The sequence below is a fragment of the Heteronotia binoei genome, chromosome 6 (genome assembly GCF_032191835.1).
Source record: "Heteronotia binoei isolate CCM8104 ecotype False Entrance Well chromosome 6, APGP_CSIRO_Hbin_v1, whole genome shotgun sequence".
Lineage (NCBI taxonomy): Eukaryota > Metazoa > Chordata > Lepidosauria > Squamata > Gekkonidae > Heteronotia > Heteronotia binoei.
The window spans coordinates 91,495,973-91,515,868 of NC_083228.1; the positions used below are offsets into that span (position 1 = coordinate 91,495,973).

Sequence of the window (19,896 nt, forward strand, 5' to 3'; positions counted from 1 at the left end):
TAGTGATGGCAACAAGAAAATCTTGTCTCAAGTTTAAGGGGGAAAATACTTCCTCAGTGATACAAAGCAAGAATGAGTAATAATCTGTCTTCTTAAGGAAGTACGCACTTGCCACATACTTGCTGTGAGGAAACTGCAGTTCATCCCATTAGCATGCTAAGCTACACACTGCTGGTAATCATCCATCCAGCTTTGGGGGTTTTCAAGATGTTTTGCCAGCACTTTAACATCATTGGCAACATCCAGATAAGAGTGTAGCTGGTTCAATGTACTGACAATGATCTTGGCCCTTCCTGTAGTGTGGGGTTCTTCATATACCACATTCAGATTAGTTATTTCCTGAGGATATTACAAGTGATAAATGAGTTCAATTGAAGGTGTTTTCCATGCACTACTTTCCAAAATATAGTAATTTATTTAATTCTAGGTAATTAAGAATATGTTTCAAAAGGTAACATCAAATAGCTGTAATGAAAATGCCTCTTATTTTCAATAATGTTAAATACTTGTACTAGGAAATTACCAATGAAACTCTGAAGAACAAAGTCATGTTCACTGCTTAATATCAAAAGAGAGATTGTGTCAGTACCTAAACTTGCCAGGATGCTATGCTATTTAGGTCTTCCTCAAAAAGGATAACCCCCTCACATTAAAAGTATAGCATTTCTATGAGGGGAACACATTAAAATCATGTGTAGCTATCGTAAATGTACATATCCCCTGCATGCATTTAAGAAAGAAATCATATGAAGTAGCTACTGCCCTAAACTCAAGAGCATGGGGACCAGTTCTGGTTACTCAGTGGTGAAGAAAAGGCACACATGAAAAATTGCCTGAAGTTTTGGTAAAATGAAACATGTGCTGAACATTTGAATTGACCTTGTTTGATATTGTTTTTGTTATGCACAGCCTCTCTTTTAATCATATTAAAGATTTGTTTGCCATTAAAAATTAGCAGTATTAGAAGCCATTTTACATCTGTGCAGTGACAGCATTTATAAAAATTGAAGACAAGAAGATATTGGATTTATATCCCGCCCTGAATCTTAGAGTGGTCACAATCTCCTTTACCTTCCTCCCCCACAACAGACACCTTATGAGGTAAGTGGTACTGAGAGAGCTCTTACAGCAGCTGCCCTTTCAAGGACAACTTCCGTGAGAGCTATGGCTGACACAAGGCCATTCCAGCAGCTGCATGTGGAGGAGTGGGGAATCAAACCCGGTTCTCCCAGATAAGAGTTCGTGCACTTAACCACTACACCAAACTGGCTCTCTATTTTCTGCAATTTTCGTTCAGGGTACAGAAGCATCCCTCTTTCTGTTAGCACCTATTTTGGTTATCACCTATTTGGTAAAAGTCTTGTATATATTGCACTGAAATGTAGATAACCCTGATAACCCTGAAGCGGGGGGAGGGCCTCCAAACTGGGGGATCCCCTGCCCCCAACTGGAGATTGAGCAATCAACAAAGAGCAATGCAGATAATGGAGCAGGGAAACAAGGTTACAAAAAATCTCAGTGAAAACCAGCCTCCAAAATATACTTAAATCATTTACTTCAAGAAATACTCAAAAATTATCTCAAATCATCAATGTTACAATAAAAGTGCATAAGGAACGTCCAACCCTCATCCAAAGTCACTTAGAAACAAATCAATGTCTAAAATTTCTCAACAGCTGGGTGCAGGCAGCAATTCCAATGGTGAAGTCTTTCACAGAGAACAGTGCTACAAAGAGTTTTTTTTCTGTACAGCAAGGCACAGGAAGTGATACGCGACGCTTATCCCACATTTCGCATTTGCTTCTACGAGCTGTACATAAACATGAAACAATGAGCCATAAATAACATATTTTGCATACCACTACAGGGCAACCTCAAGAGCAGGATGAGACAAAGCTTCCCCAAAAAAATTTACAGTTCAAATGCTGATACTTGTAATAGCTTCTATCCAGTATGGTCAATTTCCTAGTCCACTGCAAGAAACACTTTTAAACCCCCAGGTGTATGCAACCATATTGTTCCTTAAAGATACAGCATTATGATTAATAGTGTTACCTCCTGGAATTGAATTTAACAAATAAACAGCAGAATCATCTTAACAAAAAACAAGAAATATTCCATTATTTAGACCTTTTGGTGTCAAAGTACACAATACAAATATCCATCTCATTTCACATCTCAGCAAGCACTTTGTGACGTCTACCCTGCCCTGTAGTCTTAAAGGAAACTTTTCAACCACAAAAAAATCTTAAGAGTATTTGGGCCATGCATGGAACATTTCAAAGATTTCCAGCACAACCCAAATACCCTAAGATTATCTGTGGGCATTTGGGGCTCTGGGGGGGTGTTGTTTTTTGAGATTGACATACCAAATTTGGAGCATAGCATCCAACAGCACTCCTCAAAAGCCCCTCCAAGTTTCAAAAAGATTGGACTGAGGGGTCCAATTCTATGAGCCCCTCAAAAAGGTGCCCCTATCCTTCATTATTTCCAATGGAGGGAAGGCATGTAAAAAAAAGTATGGTCCCTTTAAATATGATGGCCAGAACTCTTTTTGGAGTTCAGTTATGTTTGTCACAACCTTTCTCCTGGCTTCACCCCCAGATATTTCTTGAACTGGACATGGCAACCCTAGTTGTACATGATTGCATGCTGTAACACATTACCCACAGCTCAGATGACAAGTCACTTTCTCAGGACATCTCCAGAACAAATGCTTTTGTAAGAACTGCTCCTTATCAGTAGTTGACTTGTTAATGCATGTTTTTTGTTATTACCTAAAACATGCTGAAGCCAAGGAGAAATTTCTTTTGAAATGGTTATCAAAATATTCAGCTACTGTGGACAATCATATGTTAAGATTACTTTACATATTAGGCCACACACCCCTGATGTAGCCAATACTCCAAGAGCTTGCTCCAAGAGTGGCCACAACAAAACTTGTACTGTTGATGTGGCTAATGTTTCCTTTATTGTTATTCTTTATTCTTAAATTATGGTGTGTGGCCTATAGGTTTTTAAACCTGAATAAAACATCAAATCCTGTAAAATATAGATTGTTGTTGGAAAAGTAAGCATAGATACCAAAAAACATAACACAAATGGTTAATTTATCAGAATAAGTATAGATAGTATCAGAAGAGTCTGACAAAATATGTTTGTTTCAACCTTATAACGTTAGGAGAAACCAGGACTTTTTTTGTAGCAGGAACTCCTTTGCATATTAGGTCACACACCCCTGATGTTGCCAATCCTCCAAGAGCTTACAGGGCTCTTATTACAGGGCCTACTGTAAACTCTTGGAATATTGGCTACATCAGCGGTGTGTGGCCTAATATGTAAAGGAGTTCCCACTACAAATAAAGCCCTGGGAGAAACAACTGAGATTGTATTCCCCACCCACTCAGCCATATTAAGTTTTGTTTCAGATATGTTACAGAAGCTTTTTGCAGAACTGTTAATTGGTGCCTTTATAAGTAGGAAGTGCTCGGTGGAGCAAGTGTTTATGAAACGTTTCCCACAGCATCCATACAACTGAATTGTGCTGCACTGGACATTTCTTTGCAAGCTAAACTACTAATGATACTGACAACTGCAATCAAATAAGGCAGGTAACTTTTCACCTTTCATTCACATTTTGGTCCAGTGTAGACTGGAGTAATTTTAAAGTAATTTTGATTACTATTGAAAGTTTTCACCACATTGAGGTGGAACTAGGTGGAAAGGCAGGATAAAACTGTTTTAAATTAAATAAATGAATAAATAAAGCACATTAAATTCTAATCACCTGTTGCTTTCCATGCTTTTGTTTCATTTTAATTGTTCTGTTTCCATTATAATGTACGAATGTGCTCCTAGTATTAACATGTTCTGTTTCAGCATTGCAAGCAACTGGAAGGAGATGCGTGGAAAGTCTTTTGGTGTGGTGGTGGTGCTTTTGGGGTTTTTAAATGGAAAGGCAGCATCAGATGCTGTGAGTGAAAGTGAAAAAGCAGAGTGGGGAGAGGATGCACAATTCTTTTATTTCATAGCATGTTCCCATTAAAACTCACCACTTTGCCACCCATCAAGGAAAAGATGCAGGCTTCCCCATAGCTTTACATTTTCAGCAATTTCCCCCAGGTCAGGGCTGAACCAAGAACTGGAATTGCTCACCTAATTCACAGCATTCCTCAATTGCTGAAGGTGTTAACTAGCTCAGCCAACTAGGAAAATGGTCTATTACTGCTTTGGTGAACGGTTTCTGTAGGTTATTACATTTGAATTTCACATACTGACGTTTCATCCTGTTCTGGTATTTCATGGTCCCTTGACCCTGTTGGTTATTTTCCCTACCTAGCAAGGATCCAGCATATGCATCTGAAGAAGTGAACACTACTCTGTGAAGGTTTATGCTGGAATAAAATCTTGTTAATCTTTAAAATGCCAGTAGACTCCTGCTTATTTTTGCAGGAACAGATTAAAACAGCTCTGGAATGGTGTGGGGAGAGCCAGTTTGGTGTAGTGGTTAAGTGTGCGGACTCTTATCTGGGAGAACCGGGTTTGATTCCCCACTCCTCCACTTGCACCTGCTGGAATGGCCTTGGGTCAGCCATAGCTCTGGCAGAGGTTGTCCTTGAAAGGGCAGCTGCTGTGAGAGCCCTCTCCAGCCCCACCCACCTCACAGGGTGACTGTTGTGGGGGAGGGAAGGTAAAGGAGATTGTGAGCCGCTCTGAGACTCTTTGGAGTGGAGGGCGGGATATAAATCCAATATCATCTTCTTCTTCTTCTAAGCAGAAAAATACTGGGGAGGGATACAGTTGAAAAGGTCACTTCCCTGGATGTTTCTTCATTGAAACTATTGCTTCTTTTCAGTAAAATATATATATTTAAAAAATATTGTCTAGTTTGGTCCACAGATTGGGTGCCACAGTTTTGGCCACCACGATTTAAGGAGGATCTAGATAAGCAGAAACATGTCCAGAGGAGGGCAATGAAGATGTTGAGGAATTTGGAGACCATCCTATGAGGAAAGGTTGAAAGAGCTGGGTACATTTAGCCTGGACTGAGAGGTGATATGATCACCATCTTTAAGAACTTGAAGTGCTGTCATATAGAGGATAGTGCTTAGTTCTTGTGGCCCTTTCTTACACGACCAGGGAAATGCTGTTCACCACTTTGGGGTCAGGCAGCAATTTTTTTCCAGGTCAGTTTTGCCAGGGATCCTGGAGAGTTTTCTTTTCTTTTCTGCCATCTTCTGGGCATGGAGCAGGAGTCACTGTGGATGTATGTGTTGGGGGGTGGGTTTGAGGTATTTGTGAATTTCCTGCATTGTGCAGGGTGCTGGACTAGATGATCCTGGAGGTCCCTTCCAATTCTATGATTCTGTGACCTCTCAGACTGATTTCACCTGTTACAAAGCCCTGCTGCCTCTCACAAGTTTTCCGTAGTCCTGACAATCTGGGATTTTTAGTCTCAGAATTTAGTTCTTGGATATGTGCAGGCCTGACTTGGACTGTCTGACAGGCACAGACAAAGGACCTTTTCCCACATTGTTTCCACAACCTGATACAGTCTCAGCAAGCCACTGTTTGCCTCATTGGGGAACCCTGAGTACTGATGGGTTACAAGCAAGTTTTGCATGTGGAGCAAATAGCCATTGTAGGTTGGAAAAAATGGTATTGGGGGAAAAGACTCAAGCCTCTTCTCCCTATGCACTGTGGTCCTGCTTCATATCAATCCCTGGAAACTGAGCACAAAACTCCCAGAACATGGCTGATTGACAGGACTGGGCAAATTCATGGTGGATATAAAGAAGGAACTGGCCTACAGAGACTATGGAGTCAGCAGTTATAGTCCTATAAGATGGGACCTGAAGAGGCACATTGACTAGAAGACCACATCTGAAAATTGCCAATCAAAAGATCGATATGACCTACATAATTCATTTCCTTACGTATATCTTAGGCTGCATGTAGAAATGTATCTAGCTAAACTATTTAAATTAGGGTTAAGTCCCCAGCTTCCTGTAGCAGGGGACTTTCGCACTTTGCGCACACGCAACGCAATGACATCAGCTGGAAGTGATGTCATCAAAATGACGGCCCATGCAGCCCGCTCTAGGCATTTCCGGGAAAACTCTATGGTTTTTCTGGACACTTTAGACATTTGGAAGGTAAAAATTCTATGGTACCTATTGTACCATAGAGTTTTCCCTCCCAAATGGCTAGAGCGTCTGGGAAAACCATAGAGTGTTCCTGGAAATGCCTAAAGTGGCCCCGCATGCACGTTGCCATTTTGATGACATTACTTCCGGCTGATGTCATCGTGCCAGTGATGTAGGGGGAGGTTCCCCCCCTGGCCCAATGCGGGCCAGTGGGTTGGGAACTTCCTGGGTGGGGGAATCCCTGCCTGGACCGGGGGCTTGGCAGCCCTAATTTAAATGCTTAATTAATGGAGACTTTCCCTAAGTGCAGTCTTTCCTGAATTGTGCCCTCCATCAAGGGTAAAGGAATCTTCACAGAGTATAACAGAGTGTTCTTGAATTCACAAGACATGTATTGAAGAACCAGTGTTGTCCGTTACAGGTGACCCTTTGTGGCTCCTGTACACCCTCCAGCCCTTTCACTGTGCTTGATCTAGTTACTTGAGCTCCTGATCTTGACTGATTTGGTCAAAAGGAAATGGAGGGCCTGGACTGGAATATAATAAATATCACAAGGTTTTTTTAAACATAGATATTGTATACTTTTTGCTATTTGTCAACTATTTTAAAAAGTGTACACAGCCTGTTTTCAGAAAGCCCATTCATATATGCCAAGGCAAGCAGAAGGAAACAATTATTAAGCTCTCCACACACAGGAAAAGATTGTTCCCCATATATTTGCTATTTGAACAATACTTGACTGGAGTTGTGCATGGTACTACTGTAGGGCAAGTGGCTTAGAGGAATCAGCCTGTTGCTACTAGAAAAACTGTTTTTTGTTCTTTTTAATCAACCTACTTTTCTTTTTAATCCAAAATTCTCTTTACAGCAATTACCATCATGGCAAACTGCAGTAACGATACTGAGATTGATCAGAATATCATCACTTTTGAACTAATTCTCTACATCCCGTTGTTCTGTCTTGGAGCTGTATTGAATACAGTTGCATTGTGGGTATTTTACTTCAAACTGAGCAGATGGACAGAGACCAGATTTTACATGATCAGCTTAGCCATGGCTGACTACGCTGTAGTGTTTACCTTACCATTTATTATGATTTTTCACCATCAGGAATGGCATGAAGATGTCTTTTGCAGAGCCATAGAGACAATCTATTTTATCAACATGCCAGTAAGTATTTACACCATCACCTTCATAGCAGTAGACAGATACATTGCAATCAAGCATCCACTGAAAGCCAAAGTTCTAAGATCTCCACAAAAGGCAGCCATCAGCTGTTTGTTTCTTTGGCTCTGTAGCTTGGCTTGGATGATAATGCTCAGCTCCTTGTTTCCAATTAAGAAAGAAATGTATTGTTTTTATATAAATCCTGATGACAATGTTCTTTCCATTCTAATTGTAACGGTTGTCGCCTTATTCATACCAATGATAATACTGACATTTTGTTCAACACAAGTCATCAGATGCCTCAAGGAGAAACAGAATGCTAGTTTACAGGAAGAAAAGTTAACTCAGAAAGCGATCTGCATTGTCACAGTGAACATGGGTATATTTATCATATGCTTTCTGCCTTTCAATATCTGCTCACTGGTTGCGTTTGCAATGGATATGGCAAAAGATGAATGCTGGCTGCATCAAGCTTGGAACAAAACCTTGCACGTGACAAGAATCTTACAAAATCTGAACTGCTGCTTGGATGCCATTTGCTATTACTTTGTTGCCAAGGAGTTTCAGGAAGTTATATCTTTTAAATCAATGCAATCTAACTCCAACATATCTCAAGTTTCACAGCTGCCTACCCAAACCACCAAAATAGCTTCAGGATGAACATAGCCTCATCTCTGAAGCTCTATGTCTGATCAAAACCAACTGAAGCTGCCTCCTCAGAATACTAAGAATAAAACTCAACTGAAGGATTGGAAATGATAAAGATGCGAGTTGTAGTGTAAAATTTGATTTATATCTTTTAATCTGATAATACTCACTGACATAGACAATGCCTCAGTTTAATGCCTGTTTTTGAAAATATAAATGTGTCCATATGCAAGATGGTATTTTTATTAGCTCCTATGTTCCTGTTTGAGACACAAAATGCAATAATTTCTGAGCAAATTTTACTAATTCTTTTACTAATTAAATGCCCAGCTTGTTAGTTCTGTCTTCAAAAATATTAGACATGACCCTGTTCCCATGCCACATATCTGTACTTCTTAGAAGATGCTTTCCTACTACTATATATAGTTCATGTGAGTATGGAAAACTCTGCCTTCTATTGTTGGCATATGTGAAGAAAGGAGCCAATGTTTTGACATGTAATTATCACTCTGATTTAGGGTTGCCACCAGTTCCAGGTTGGGAAATACCTGAAGATTTTGGAGGTGGAGCCTGAGGAGGGTGGGGCTTGGGAAGAGAGGGATTGTAATGGGATATAATGCCATCGAGTCCTCCTTCCAAAATTCCATTTTCTCCAGAACTAATCTCTGTCCTAGAGATAATTTGTAATCCCAGGAGATTTTCAACTACCACTCTGATTGTTTATGTAATGAAATATCTAATGAGATATGGAAGCAGGGTCATATTTCCATGAAGGGAGGTATGGGCTCACAAGTTATGAGCCTGCTTTACAATAAAACAGCCTATATGCTACTCAGCTGTTGTTCCCAATGGGATAAAGAGCAGCTTCAGGAGGGGGAAAAGCTAAATGTTCCCTCTTTCTCTCCTAGCATTTCTTCCCATCAAGACTAAAGAGGGTATCACATATACTGAAGAGAACTAATCCAGTGAACCTCTCAGAAGCCTTCCTGGGGAAGGAGCAGAATGTCTATAGTAGGACTAGCTGGCCTTTTTAGGTTTTTGTTTTTAATTTTGTGAAGGCCTAGAATGGGGAACATAAAGGTAGCTTCTTTTCTGGAATTAATGGAGGGGTAGGAGTTTATGTTCTATCCCAGAATGAGATCATGTGCCAGTCATCTTACTAGGTGAAAGATATTTGATTAATAAACAGTACACTGTGCATCACTGCCACCCAGTATCATTAGGGTTCCCAAGTCCAACCCCAGAACTATCTGGGGACTTTGGGGGTGGAGCCAGGAGACTTTGGGGGTGGAGCCAGGAGACACTGGGGTGGAGCTAGGGGGGAGGGGGGAAACGGCGCCGGGGAGCGTGAGCCCATCTCGGAGGAGCAGCCATGGCGAGCGGAGAAGAGGCGGCAGCGGCGTGGCGGCCTCGCCCGCTCCGCCTCTGGAGTGGAATCGGAGGGGGGGGTGGAGGCGGGCTGGGGGCGTGGCGAGCCACGAGTCCGGGTCCTAGAAGGGCCCGGATTCACGGCTCGCCATGTTCCTGGCCTGCCTCCGCCCTCCCCTGGTTTTGCCTGCGCTGCTGCCGCCTCTTGGCTGCTCCTCCGAGATGGGCTCAGAAAAATCAGACTAGAATAATATAATGGCAGCAGGGATATGCACAAAATTATACAGCACCTGTAGCAGCTAGAGTTCTCAAATTCCAGGTAGAGTCTGAAGTTCTTCTGGAATGGCAACTGATTTATAGACTACAAAGGTTAGTTCCCCTGAGGGAAAATGACAGGTTTGGCTGGGGCTGATGGGAACTGTAGGCAAAAAACATCTGGAGAGCTACTGTTGGCCACCCCTGCTCTATGACATCATCTCCCCACTGAGCTTGCTCCTCTCACAAGCCATCACCCCAAAACTCAGAAATGTCTCAAGCTAGAGTTTAGTAGAAACAAAATCAGTAAAAGCCATTTAAATTTTGGAGATCAAGTGATGCAGTTTGTAGATTTCATAAAGGGCACTGTACCTTCCCTCTGTCTCATAATCTGAGAACAGGAGATGGCTTTCAGTTTCATAAGAATTCTGTGGAGGTTACTCTATATTCTTGGGCTGAATATAGAGAATGTATTATATTATATAGTGAGTTCAGCCAGCTTGAAATAAGCAAGAACATTTACTGAACAAGAGCAGAACTGAGCACAAACAGGCCACCTCATTCCTTTTATCCATTCAGCCTGGGTTAAACACTCCCCCTTATGTGGGCAGCAATCCACCCTATTGGTCTCTCTAGGATCTTTCATTTGCATTTCCTGAGAGAAATGCCTCATGCCCTGATTGGCTAGTCCTAAAAGAACAGCCAATCAGAATGTAGCCATCAGGGTCCTGAAGGGCAATGAAGTATGCGTCAATGTCAATTAACAGACATAATAAAGCAGCAGTCAAAATAACTAATACACAATAGTGCACATGAACCAGGAAAGTGGATTTTGCCTGCCTTACTCTCGAGAGCCTTGCAAAGATGATGCTGAATACTGAAGAACTTGTTGTGGTGGAAAGCCACATAACATGGGCTGCTGCACTAAGGAGAGAAAAATAGGTGAAATCACAATCTCCCAATTGTTCTGCGACTGCTAATGGTACTTACCAAGGTTTTGCTGAAGAGGCAATAAAGAAAAGTTTCACTCGCTCTCTCTTCCTTGATGCAGTCATTGAAGTTCTAGGGCTTTTCTACCACATGGGTTTCCCCTGCCCTCAGCACCACCTTTTCAAGGCTCAGATTTCTGGGGAAATGCTGCTGATACTGCACAGAATCCAGCCCTTTGGTACCTTAGAATGAAAAAAAATCTAGCTCAGAAGGCTCTCTCGTTTTAACATGGGCATATTCTGTGTTTTCTTTCTTTCAATATGATACAACTTGTTATCTAAAACAATTAGATGTAACTGATTCTCTTGGGAAAGAAAAAACATTCTCTTTGGTTAAATAGAAACAGCTGTGTGCACATGAACTGCTGCTTGGGTTCCTTCCTTGTGCTATTTTTGGCTGCCAAGGGCTTTCAGGAAGCTGTGTCATTCTTGGTGCCTCTTAAAATCCCATCCTAGCATGGCATAGACTTTCATTAAGTCAAAAGGACTGGGTTTTTGCCTCAAAATAGCTAACATTACAACATACTCTCATTTATTGCAATTCACATCCAGGATACTTAATGGGTTTAGTACAGGGGTAGGGAACCTTTTTTCTGTCAAGGGCCATTTGGAGAAGAGACGGTATTATGGTAAAAATCTCTCCCTCACTCACAAAAAGGATATCTGTAAACTTGTATAATTTAAACTTATTGTTTATAATATGATACTTCCATGTTGCAGATGTTTCATATTTGTTTGTCACAATTCTGTTCTTGCTTCCCCAGATAACTCCAGGAATCTACGTATATAGTGCTAATATCAAGCATCCATTTTGGTTTGGCTTTCCTTGCTCCCCTTCCTTTTTGGAAATGTGGGACTAACTTCTGTTTGCTATGAATGTTCATTAGTGCCTCAAAAGCAGAGGGAACAGAACCACATCTTAATTTCATCATGATCACTGTAGACAATAGCAGCTCCAGGGGAAAAAAAAGATTTCACTTTCCCTAATGATCACATATTAATCAGGACCTCTCAAGTCATTAATCAAGGCATAATAAAAAGCCTGCTATAACAACACCAGCCATAGAAAACATTGTGCCAATACTAGCATGTCCCAGAAACATGTCAGATGGTACTGCTAATATAATTTGGTCTGTTTTACTTGTCCACTAAAATGCCAGTTAAATGACATCCCTCCAATATATTTCCATCCAACCCAGACCTCCCCTCTTTCCTGATTTGGAACCAAGAATCTAGACTTCCCTCTTTTTCTTCTTTGTCTCATTAGGGATCACATCTGTTAGTTTAACTTGCCTGCTCTGTACTTTACAAGTCTGGAACAAAAATAAGGTTCAAGCCCTTGATGCTATAACTGGAGCCAGAATTTCTCTACAGCTGTGTTTCGCTTAGGTGTGCTTGTGATCTTGTGTGTGCCTGTGCTCTTCCTATCACAGCTGTCATAATCAGTTTTCAGGCTCTGAAGTTGCCTCAGTGTTTCCTGATATACTCAGTCTTTTGCATTGTTGTAATTTGCAAATAACATCAGAAGATATTAAACACATTTCTCCATCTCCCATATCTTTAGTAGCAAGAAGCAGTCTATTTCCTGGCATATGGAAAAAGAAAGAATCCTCTGGTTCCTATCTCTAACATGGTAACTATTCAGAATTCAGAATAAAACAGTGAAAATATTAGTAAATGTGAAAATCTGATATTGAGTGGACACCTACTTGGTTTAGGCCAAGTTGTATAGATGTTTGTTAGTGTTTTCATATGACACCAACAAATGACATCACATGACAATACATGACATCAACAAATGCAATACCTACATTGGCCAGAATGTACATTCAGTTTAAAAATGTTTGTCTCCCACTTTCTATACCGCTTCAATAAAAAAGAACAACAGCAACAGAAGTTAAAAGGTGTTTTCAATGCAATATGTGAAAATGCTTTTGAAGAATGATTACCATGCATCTGGTTGAAGTGAAGGTGGGTCCAACCACACTTTTGTCATTATTAAAGTACTCTGTTAATAGTAACAGTGGATAAGGACGATATGCTTGATCTGTGCCCAAACAAGAGCTCAAAGCTGCTTCATACTTTGATCAAGTTCAAATCTGCAGAATTATCTCTTCAAATCCTGAAAATAACACTCATGCCATTTTTATGACACTTCAGTTCTAGGATGCATATCAAAAATGTTTTACATACTCCTATCAGAACCCTCTATTATATTCCAATTTTATCTAAGTGTATTGACATCTCAGTTTACTAGCCACTAGACTGATATCCTTGGATTTAATCCATTAACACGCAGTCCTAAACAGGGTTGCATCCTTCCAAACCCACCGCTGTCAACAAATTTAGAAGGCTATAACTCTGCTTGGGATCACACTGCTAGTTCCATCAGGTTAAGTACAATTTTTCAAGGTACATTTACATTTGATTGTGCAGTAAAATCTTCTCCAATAAGCCATGGAGCCATAGTGGAAACATTCAAACCCAGTATTATTCCTGGATTCAGTGAGTAAACATGTACAAAGGTGGTGTTTCTCGTTACTTTTTTAAAAGGTGAAAAATAATGTTATTTTACATGGTGACTGTTCAGAAAGAGAGGTGGGGCAGACCAAAGATTCATAGAATGTGGGGGCAGTCTTAAAGACAACGTGGAAGGTTCACACAGAACTTCTTCCAGGTTTAGACTTTTTGGACTATTTGGGTAACTAGTAGGAGGTCATACAAAGTACATTGGTATGAGGAATTGTCCAGGTGATGTGTCTTTTTAATTGTAGTTTTTTTTTTCAAGTCAGCCCATGCAATATAAAATCTCATCTACCTTTTAATAAAATTTATTCACACTTTTCCTTTGCACATTGATGATAAACTCAAGTCTGTACTTCCCCTTTGCACAAAATGCAATGAAAACTATAAACTCAAGTACGTTTCTTTTTGTGAGAAAAGAAAGTAGGAAGTTATCACAATGATGTCCTCACCCAGAAGACTGCACTACACACAAACTCATGTCAGACACTGTACAATAACAAATATTTGAGTCTCTGTTTATGTCCTAAACTTTGGACAACTTTAGGTTGAATATAACTTTTAAATATTGGAAAGAAGATTTTCTCCTTGAAGGGCCCACTGCTGATCTTGAGGATTGGAAAGACTGGAGAAAGGTAATGTATATAGCTTTCATTTCCATTCTTATTCCAGTTATGCAATATCATTCTTCAGAACTAAATAGGCAGCTGTATTGGTCTGAAGTAGTAGAACAAAATAGGAGTCAATTGCACTTTTAAGACCAACGTAGTTTTATTCAGAACGTAAGCTTTTGTGTGCATGAACACTTCTTCAGATGAGGAATGAGGTACAGTAAGCAGAGATACATATAGCTGGTGTGGTTTGGAATGCCAAGTGGTACAAAGTTAAAAACCAATAGCAGAATAGTAAAATTAAAAAATTCAGAAAACCTTTGATCTGTTCCCCACGCTAATGTAACACAAATCAAAGGTTTTCTGAATTTGTTACTTTTACTTTTATTTTGTTCCATTCTTCAGAACTGATTCAATAAAAAGTGATTCAATAAACAATGATTCAGTTTAGGAAAATCTGTCTAAAAACAATCAAGACATGCATTTTTGGGGCAGACCATTCTATAACTGGGATGCCACAACATAAAAATTTAGTGCTTTCACGGGTCATGCTACAAATTATGACTCTTGCAGTTACCACTGAAAATAATTCACAGAAAATAATTCAAGCTACCCATCTCCAAAGGGGATTAAAGTTATAATAGCTGGATCAGGCTAGTATTGCGACATTATGAGGAGCAACATTGCTCACCCTGATTTTTGGAAACTATTAAGCATCTTCATACAAGTCACAGGATAACAGAAGTACCATTAAAAAACTTTGTCAACTGTCAGCTTTATCACAGAACCCAGTTGTCATGGATTGATAGAATTTATCATAGGTAAATGCGGTTGTAATAGTTAATAACTGGCTTCCAAAAAGCAAGCATCCTTTTATATGCTTTATACATTTATATGCTTTATGCAGAGCACATTGTAATAACTGATACATCCTATGCAAGCCATATCAGTTTTTTTTTCTGTTGATACTATTAACATATACTCATGTATTCTCATGTATTTTATAACCAATGTTGTAAGCTGCCCTGTTCATGTTAAGGGTGGGATAGAAATTGAACCAAATAAATAAATGTAGAAAAGAGCAAGAGTTCAGTAGCACCTTAAAGACTAACAAAATTTGTGGCAGACCCTTTCATGAGTCATGGCTACTTCTTCAGATACAACTAGAATGAGAGTGAAGTCTTTAAGGTGCTACTGGACTTTTGCTACTTTCTACTGCTACAGACTAACATGGCGACCTATCTTGAAATTCTCATGTAGCTAGAAAAGAAGAGACAGTCAGCACCTTATTCAGGTCACAAGTTTTGTTATGTGGTCAACCACAAGGTTCCAAATACAGTTCTGCAACACAGCGTTGCCCCCCAAGGACGGAATAATGAGTCAGACGCAATGTGTTGGTATAAAATTGGGCCACTTTATTAAACATCATAATAAACGGCAAGGGCACCCAACCAGCAGCCTGGCAAGGGCTAGGGGTCACCGCAACCACTCCCCTGCCATTAGCGGGCGAGAGACCCAGCCCCCCAGCCTAGGGTTGCCAAGTCCAATTCAAGAAATATCTGGGGACTTTGGGGGTGGAGCCAGGAGACATTAGGGGTGGAGCCAAGATCAAGGCTGTGACAAGCATCACTGAACTCCAAAGGGAGTTCTGGCCATCACATTTAAAGGGACGGCACACCTTTTCAATTCCTTCCTTCCATAGGAAATCATGAAGGATAGGGGCACCTTCCTTTCGAGCTCATAGAATTGGACCCCCTGGTCCAATCTTTTTGAAACTTGGAGGGTATTTTGGAGAGAGGCATTAGATGCTATACTGAAAATTTGGTGCCTTTACCCAAAAAAACAGCCCCCCAGAGCCCCAGATACCCGCAGATCAATTCTCCATGATTTTCTATGGGAATAAATCTCCATAGGGAATAATAGAGTTCCCAGCAGATATTTCCCTCCCCTCCCCCCGCTTTCTGACAACCCTGAAGCGGGGGGGAGGGTCTCCAAACCGGGGGATCCCCTGCCCCCACCTGGGGATTGGCAACCCTAATACAGAGGCACCCATTGAAGATTGAAAACTGTTTATTCAAGTTGATATGAACCATGGACTCCCTTCTGGATTGTTTGAATACCATTTTGGACTCCATTTTTTTTATATTGAGGGGTACCTTTGTATATGAGTTAGGATACCTTTTCTATGGAATTCCATTCACAAGTGATTATATTTTGAAGACTGAATATATCTTCATGTATTTACATTATTTGTAAGTTTTTTAATGTATAACATTTATTTAGAACATACCACATACATATCACTCCACAACGAAGGGTGGGGAGAGGGAAAGGTCAAATTATTCTGGGATGTGGAGTAAATTTTTAATAGTAAAATTAATTTTAAAAATCATAAAAACAGAAGCTTGTACAGTCGAGGGCAATATCAGCAAAGAATCAAGGTAGGTAAGGTCAACATTTGTAAAAAAAAAAAAAAAATTACATCTCAAGTTTGATCCAAAAAATTCCCCCTACAGAATGTTTTGGAATCTATCCCAGACCACAGAAGGAAAAACGTCTACTACCCCCTTGTTCCCAGATCCATGAAATCTACCAACAAAGGGGAAATAGCTCCAGGTTTACAAACTAAGGGAGGGAGAGGAAGGGGCCAGAGCAAATTCATATACATATCACTCTATACAAAAGCATTTTTTAAAAAAGAATTCTGGGATATGAGGTAAATTTTAACTCTAAAACCTATAAAAATAGTCACACAATCAAATTAAGTATCAACAAAAAAATCTGGGTAGGGAAGGACAATCAGAAAATCACCCCCACAATGTACTTTGTGAGATTTTTGAGACTGGTTGGTCACGGAAACCTAGGGTTTTTTCCTCTCTCTCACCTCCAACTGGGGATCTTCTGAGTTTACAATTGATCTCCAGGCAACACAGATCAGTTCACCTGGAGCAAATGGCCACTTTGGGAAGTTCCACCCCCAAAATCTCCCAAGTATTTTGCAACCTGGAGCTGGCAACCCTATTTCTGGAAGGCACTGCACTGAAGCTAAGCCCTCTTGAAAAAGGTAGTAGGCAAATCCTACAAGATAAATGGCACCAGCATTTGCTGCAATGTCTAAAAAAATCTTCTATGTTCTGATACAGGAGCAACCCCTTGTACACCAGTTGCTGAGGTGCAAGCAATGAAGGGGTTTTTTTTTAAGGACTCATTTCCTGGGCACATAAGTAGTCACTTGGAAGAAGTAAGAGCTTGCTTCCCCCAGAACTGCAGCTGTTATCAGCTCAGTGTACCCGCCAAAAAAATCCTCTCTGGGCAGAATGAAGGCTCTGGAACTCTGCCTCTTCCTTCAGTTCACTGACTCACAAGTCCAGCCTGTGACGACTGATTCCGCGCTGAGGTGCCGTGGCGAGGGCGACGACTGCGCCGAGGAAGGCGCGGGGAGCCCGGTGGAGGAGGGGAAACTTAGGGAGCGGAGGGCGGCGCAGGGAGAGCCACCACTGAGGAAGCCAGGGAGGCATGTCATAGCCCCGGGGGCTCTGGAACGTCCTGCGGGCGCCGGCGCCACCACAGACTGAGGCCAGGCAGCCGCGAGCCGGCCGACCCGCCTTCCCTCAGCCTGCGCCTCAACTGCATGGCGCGCACTCTTGAACGGAGCCTCAGCCACTGCGCATGCGACAGAAACCTGCGCGTGCCGCTTCACACACGCACGCACACCTCTTCCTCAGAACTTCCTTCTGCAGAGTCAGATTCGTTTCTGAATCTGCAGAAGGCGCCGTTTCCCTCCCCTCCCCTCCCCCCGCTGCCGTTTTGGGGGGGAGCGGGGGAAGAGACTGGAAAACCTGGAGTCTCCCGCCAGAGCGGGAGGGTTGGGAAGGCTACCCCAGCCAGAGCTGTATGACTCAGCTCCTGCCAGGCAGGCCCAGCAGGGAGGCACACACCAGAGGGCCCAAACCCAGACGCACGTCTCGACGGAAAAGCACCCTCTAGTCGAGCCTCCAGGACAGTCTGCATTCTCCACACCCCAAGTCACCAAACCCCAAGGTTGATCATGCCAGACCCCTAATTCCCCAAAAGGGGGATGCTTCACAGTCCTCCCCTAACCGCATAGTGCCCTAAACCCCCAAAACCTGTCACTACTAAGGCCAAGTCTCTACTTAGGGCTTAGAGCCCACCGGGAGGCCCAAAGCCACCTGCAACCCTTGCCGCAAATCTCTCAGGAAAAGCATATTACCCTTTTCTGAGAGATGCACCCCATGCCCTCTGTAGAGGTCAGGAAATTTCAACGAAATGTCCAGATGGGGCAGATAGTGGCCCAAACACCCTTCCAACACCTTCTTAAACTCCTTATTAGCCTTATACCGAGCCCTCTCAATAGCTGCAGGGTCCCAAGCAAAGCGCCAAACAAGTCAGGGCAGCATGGCTGACCAAATTATAGTGGTCCCCGGACATTGCGCCCTAATATACTGAAAATCATCGCAGGCCTGCCAAACTAAGGCCTTGCCCTTTAAAAGCCCCAGATCATTACCTCCCAGGTGAACGATTAAAACCTGAGGAGGAGGACCCACACTATCTTGAAATAACAGAGGCAGCAGGTCCAGCCACTGAAGGCCCCGGTGCCCCCACCACTCAATACAAACATGTTGGCTGAGTCCCAGCTGAGAGCTGACTGAGGTTCTCCGCGCCTGATGAACGGCCCAAAACACGTGGCTATGGCCACAGACGAGAACTCGGCTCCTCTGGCCAGGAACAGCAGCATCTAAAGAGAAAAAACAGTTAAACAAGAACAGAACCTTTGTAGTGTGCCCTCTCAATAGCTGCAGGGTCCCACACACTGCGCCAAACAAGGCAGGAAAGCATGGCCGACCAAATTATAGTGGTCCCAGGCCATCGCTCCCAAATGTACTGAAAATCCTCATGGGCCTACAAGACAACACTTTGCCTTGTAGTAGCCTGAGATCATTCCCTCCTAGGTGAATAGTTAAAACCTGAGAAGGAAGGCCCGTGCTCCCTTGGACTAACAAAGGCAGAAGGCCCGGCCACTGAAGGCTCCGGCGCCCCTGCCATTCGACACAAACATATTGGCTGAGTCCCAACTGAGAGCTGAACGAAGTTCTCCACGCCTGATGAGCAGCCCAAAACACATGGTGATGGCCACAGACGAGAACTTGGCTCCTCTGACCAGGAACAACAGCATCTAAAAAGAAAAAACAGTCAAACAAGAACATAAACCAGTAACATTACAGTCAAACAAGCAAAGCTAGAGACTGAGCAACGGTCGAACATAAGATTTGTAATCCGATGAGCGCCAACATCCCAAGAGCTGAATGGAGAAGGAAAGATACCCCAGGGCAGCAGCTGTCGAAGCTGCCCCAATTCTAAAGGAGTGGGTCCCAAACCGTACCCCAGACAGCCCCAGCTCACCTAAAGCCTGTGACATCACAGCCCAAAACTGATGCTTTGTCAGTGAGCTACCCTTATTGTGACAAAACAAAAACCCTTCCTTGGGTCCCCGAACTGCCAAATAAGCAGCCAAAGCAGAACTTGGCACAGCTCAAACTCAGAGCAGGTGCCAAGCTCCAGCACAGTACCTCTTTGACAATGGTCCGTCTTAGAGCGACGGACAGTAATGACTGCCTTACCCTCAGTTAACCTCAGGTCCCGTCCCAACAAAGCATTACCATAAATTAAAGGACTCCAAAAATTCTTGCCAAACCCCCAAATCTTCCCTCATGCTGCTGGTAACCCGTGTTCTATGCTGCGGCAAGCGTAGACCTGCCATTGCTTTAACTACCTGCTCTAAACCCTTAACAGAACTAAGGTTCCCAGACAAAAACGGAACCCGGGGCCCCTGAAAAGGGATCCTAAAACCAAACTTGAAACCATTTATCAGGTAAACACTGTCAGCTCTCTGTGGATACCTGGACAGCAAGCGCTCAAGAGGACATACCTTTATTGGACTGGGCCCCTTTTCCAGCCTGATAACTTCCCCCTCCTCCTCCTGGCTTCTTTTAATTCTTACGTACCCAGGCTTTAGGGCAGTTATTGAAGGAGTGAGGCCTGCCACACATGGGGCATTCGTGCTTGAACTGACAAGCCTTTCCTCTACACACTCCCTGAGAACCGAACTCCCAACAAAGCAGGCGGGGTTGAACCCCCTGCCTCGCAGAACTGCGGGAAGAGGCTGCCGAA

The 19,896-nt window shown here is 42.4% G+C and overlaps 1 protein-coding gene across 1 annotated transcript; it reads left to right on the forward strand.

Annotated features, from left to right (window-relative positions):
- Positions 1–7,024: 7,024 nt before the first annotated feature.
- On the forward strand, positions 7,025–8,076 carry GPR35 (G protein-coupled receptor 35). The gene has a single exon (XM_060242171.1). It carries the CDS (start codon positions 7,026–7,028, stop codon positions 7,971–7,973), a length of 948 nt encoding a protein of 315 aa, XP_060098154.1. The 5' UTR covers position 7,025; the 3' UTR covers positions 7,974–8,076.
- Positions 8,077–19,896: the final 11,820 nt, after the last annotated feature.

Bases quoted from the DNA above. Each gene is read 5' to 3' on its own strand.
- GPR35 (XM_060242171.1), top strand. From the start codon at position 7,026: ATGGCAAACTGCAGTAACGATACTGAGATTGATCAGAATATCATCACT.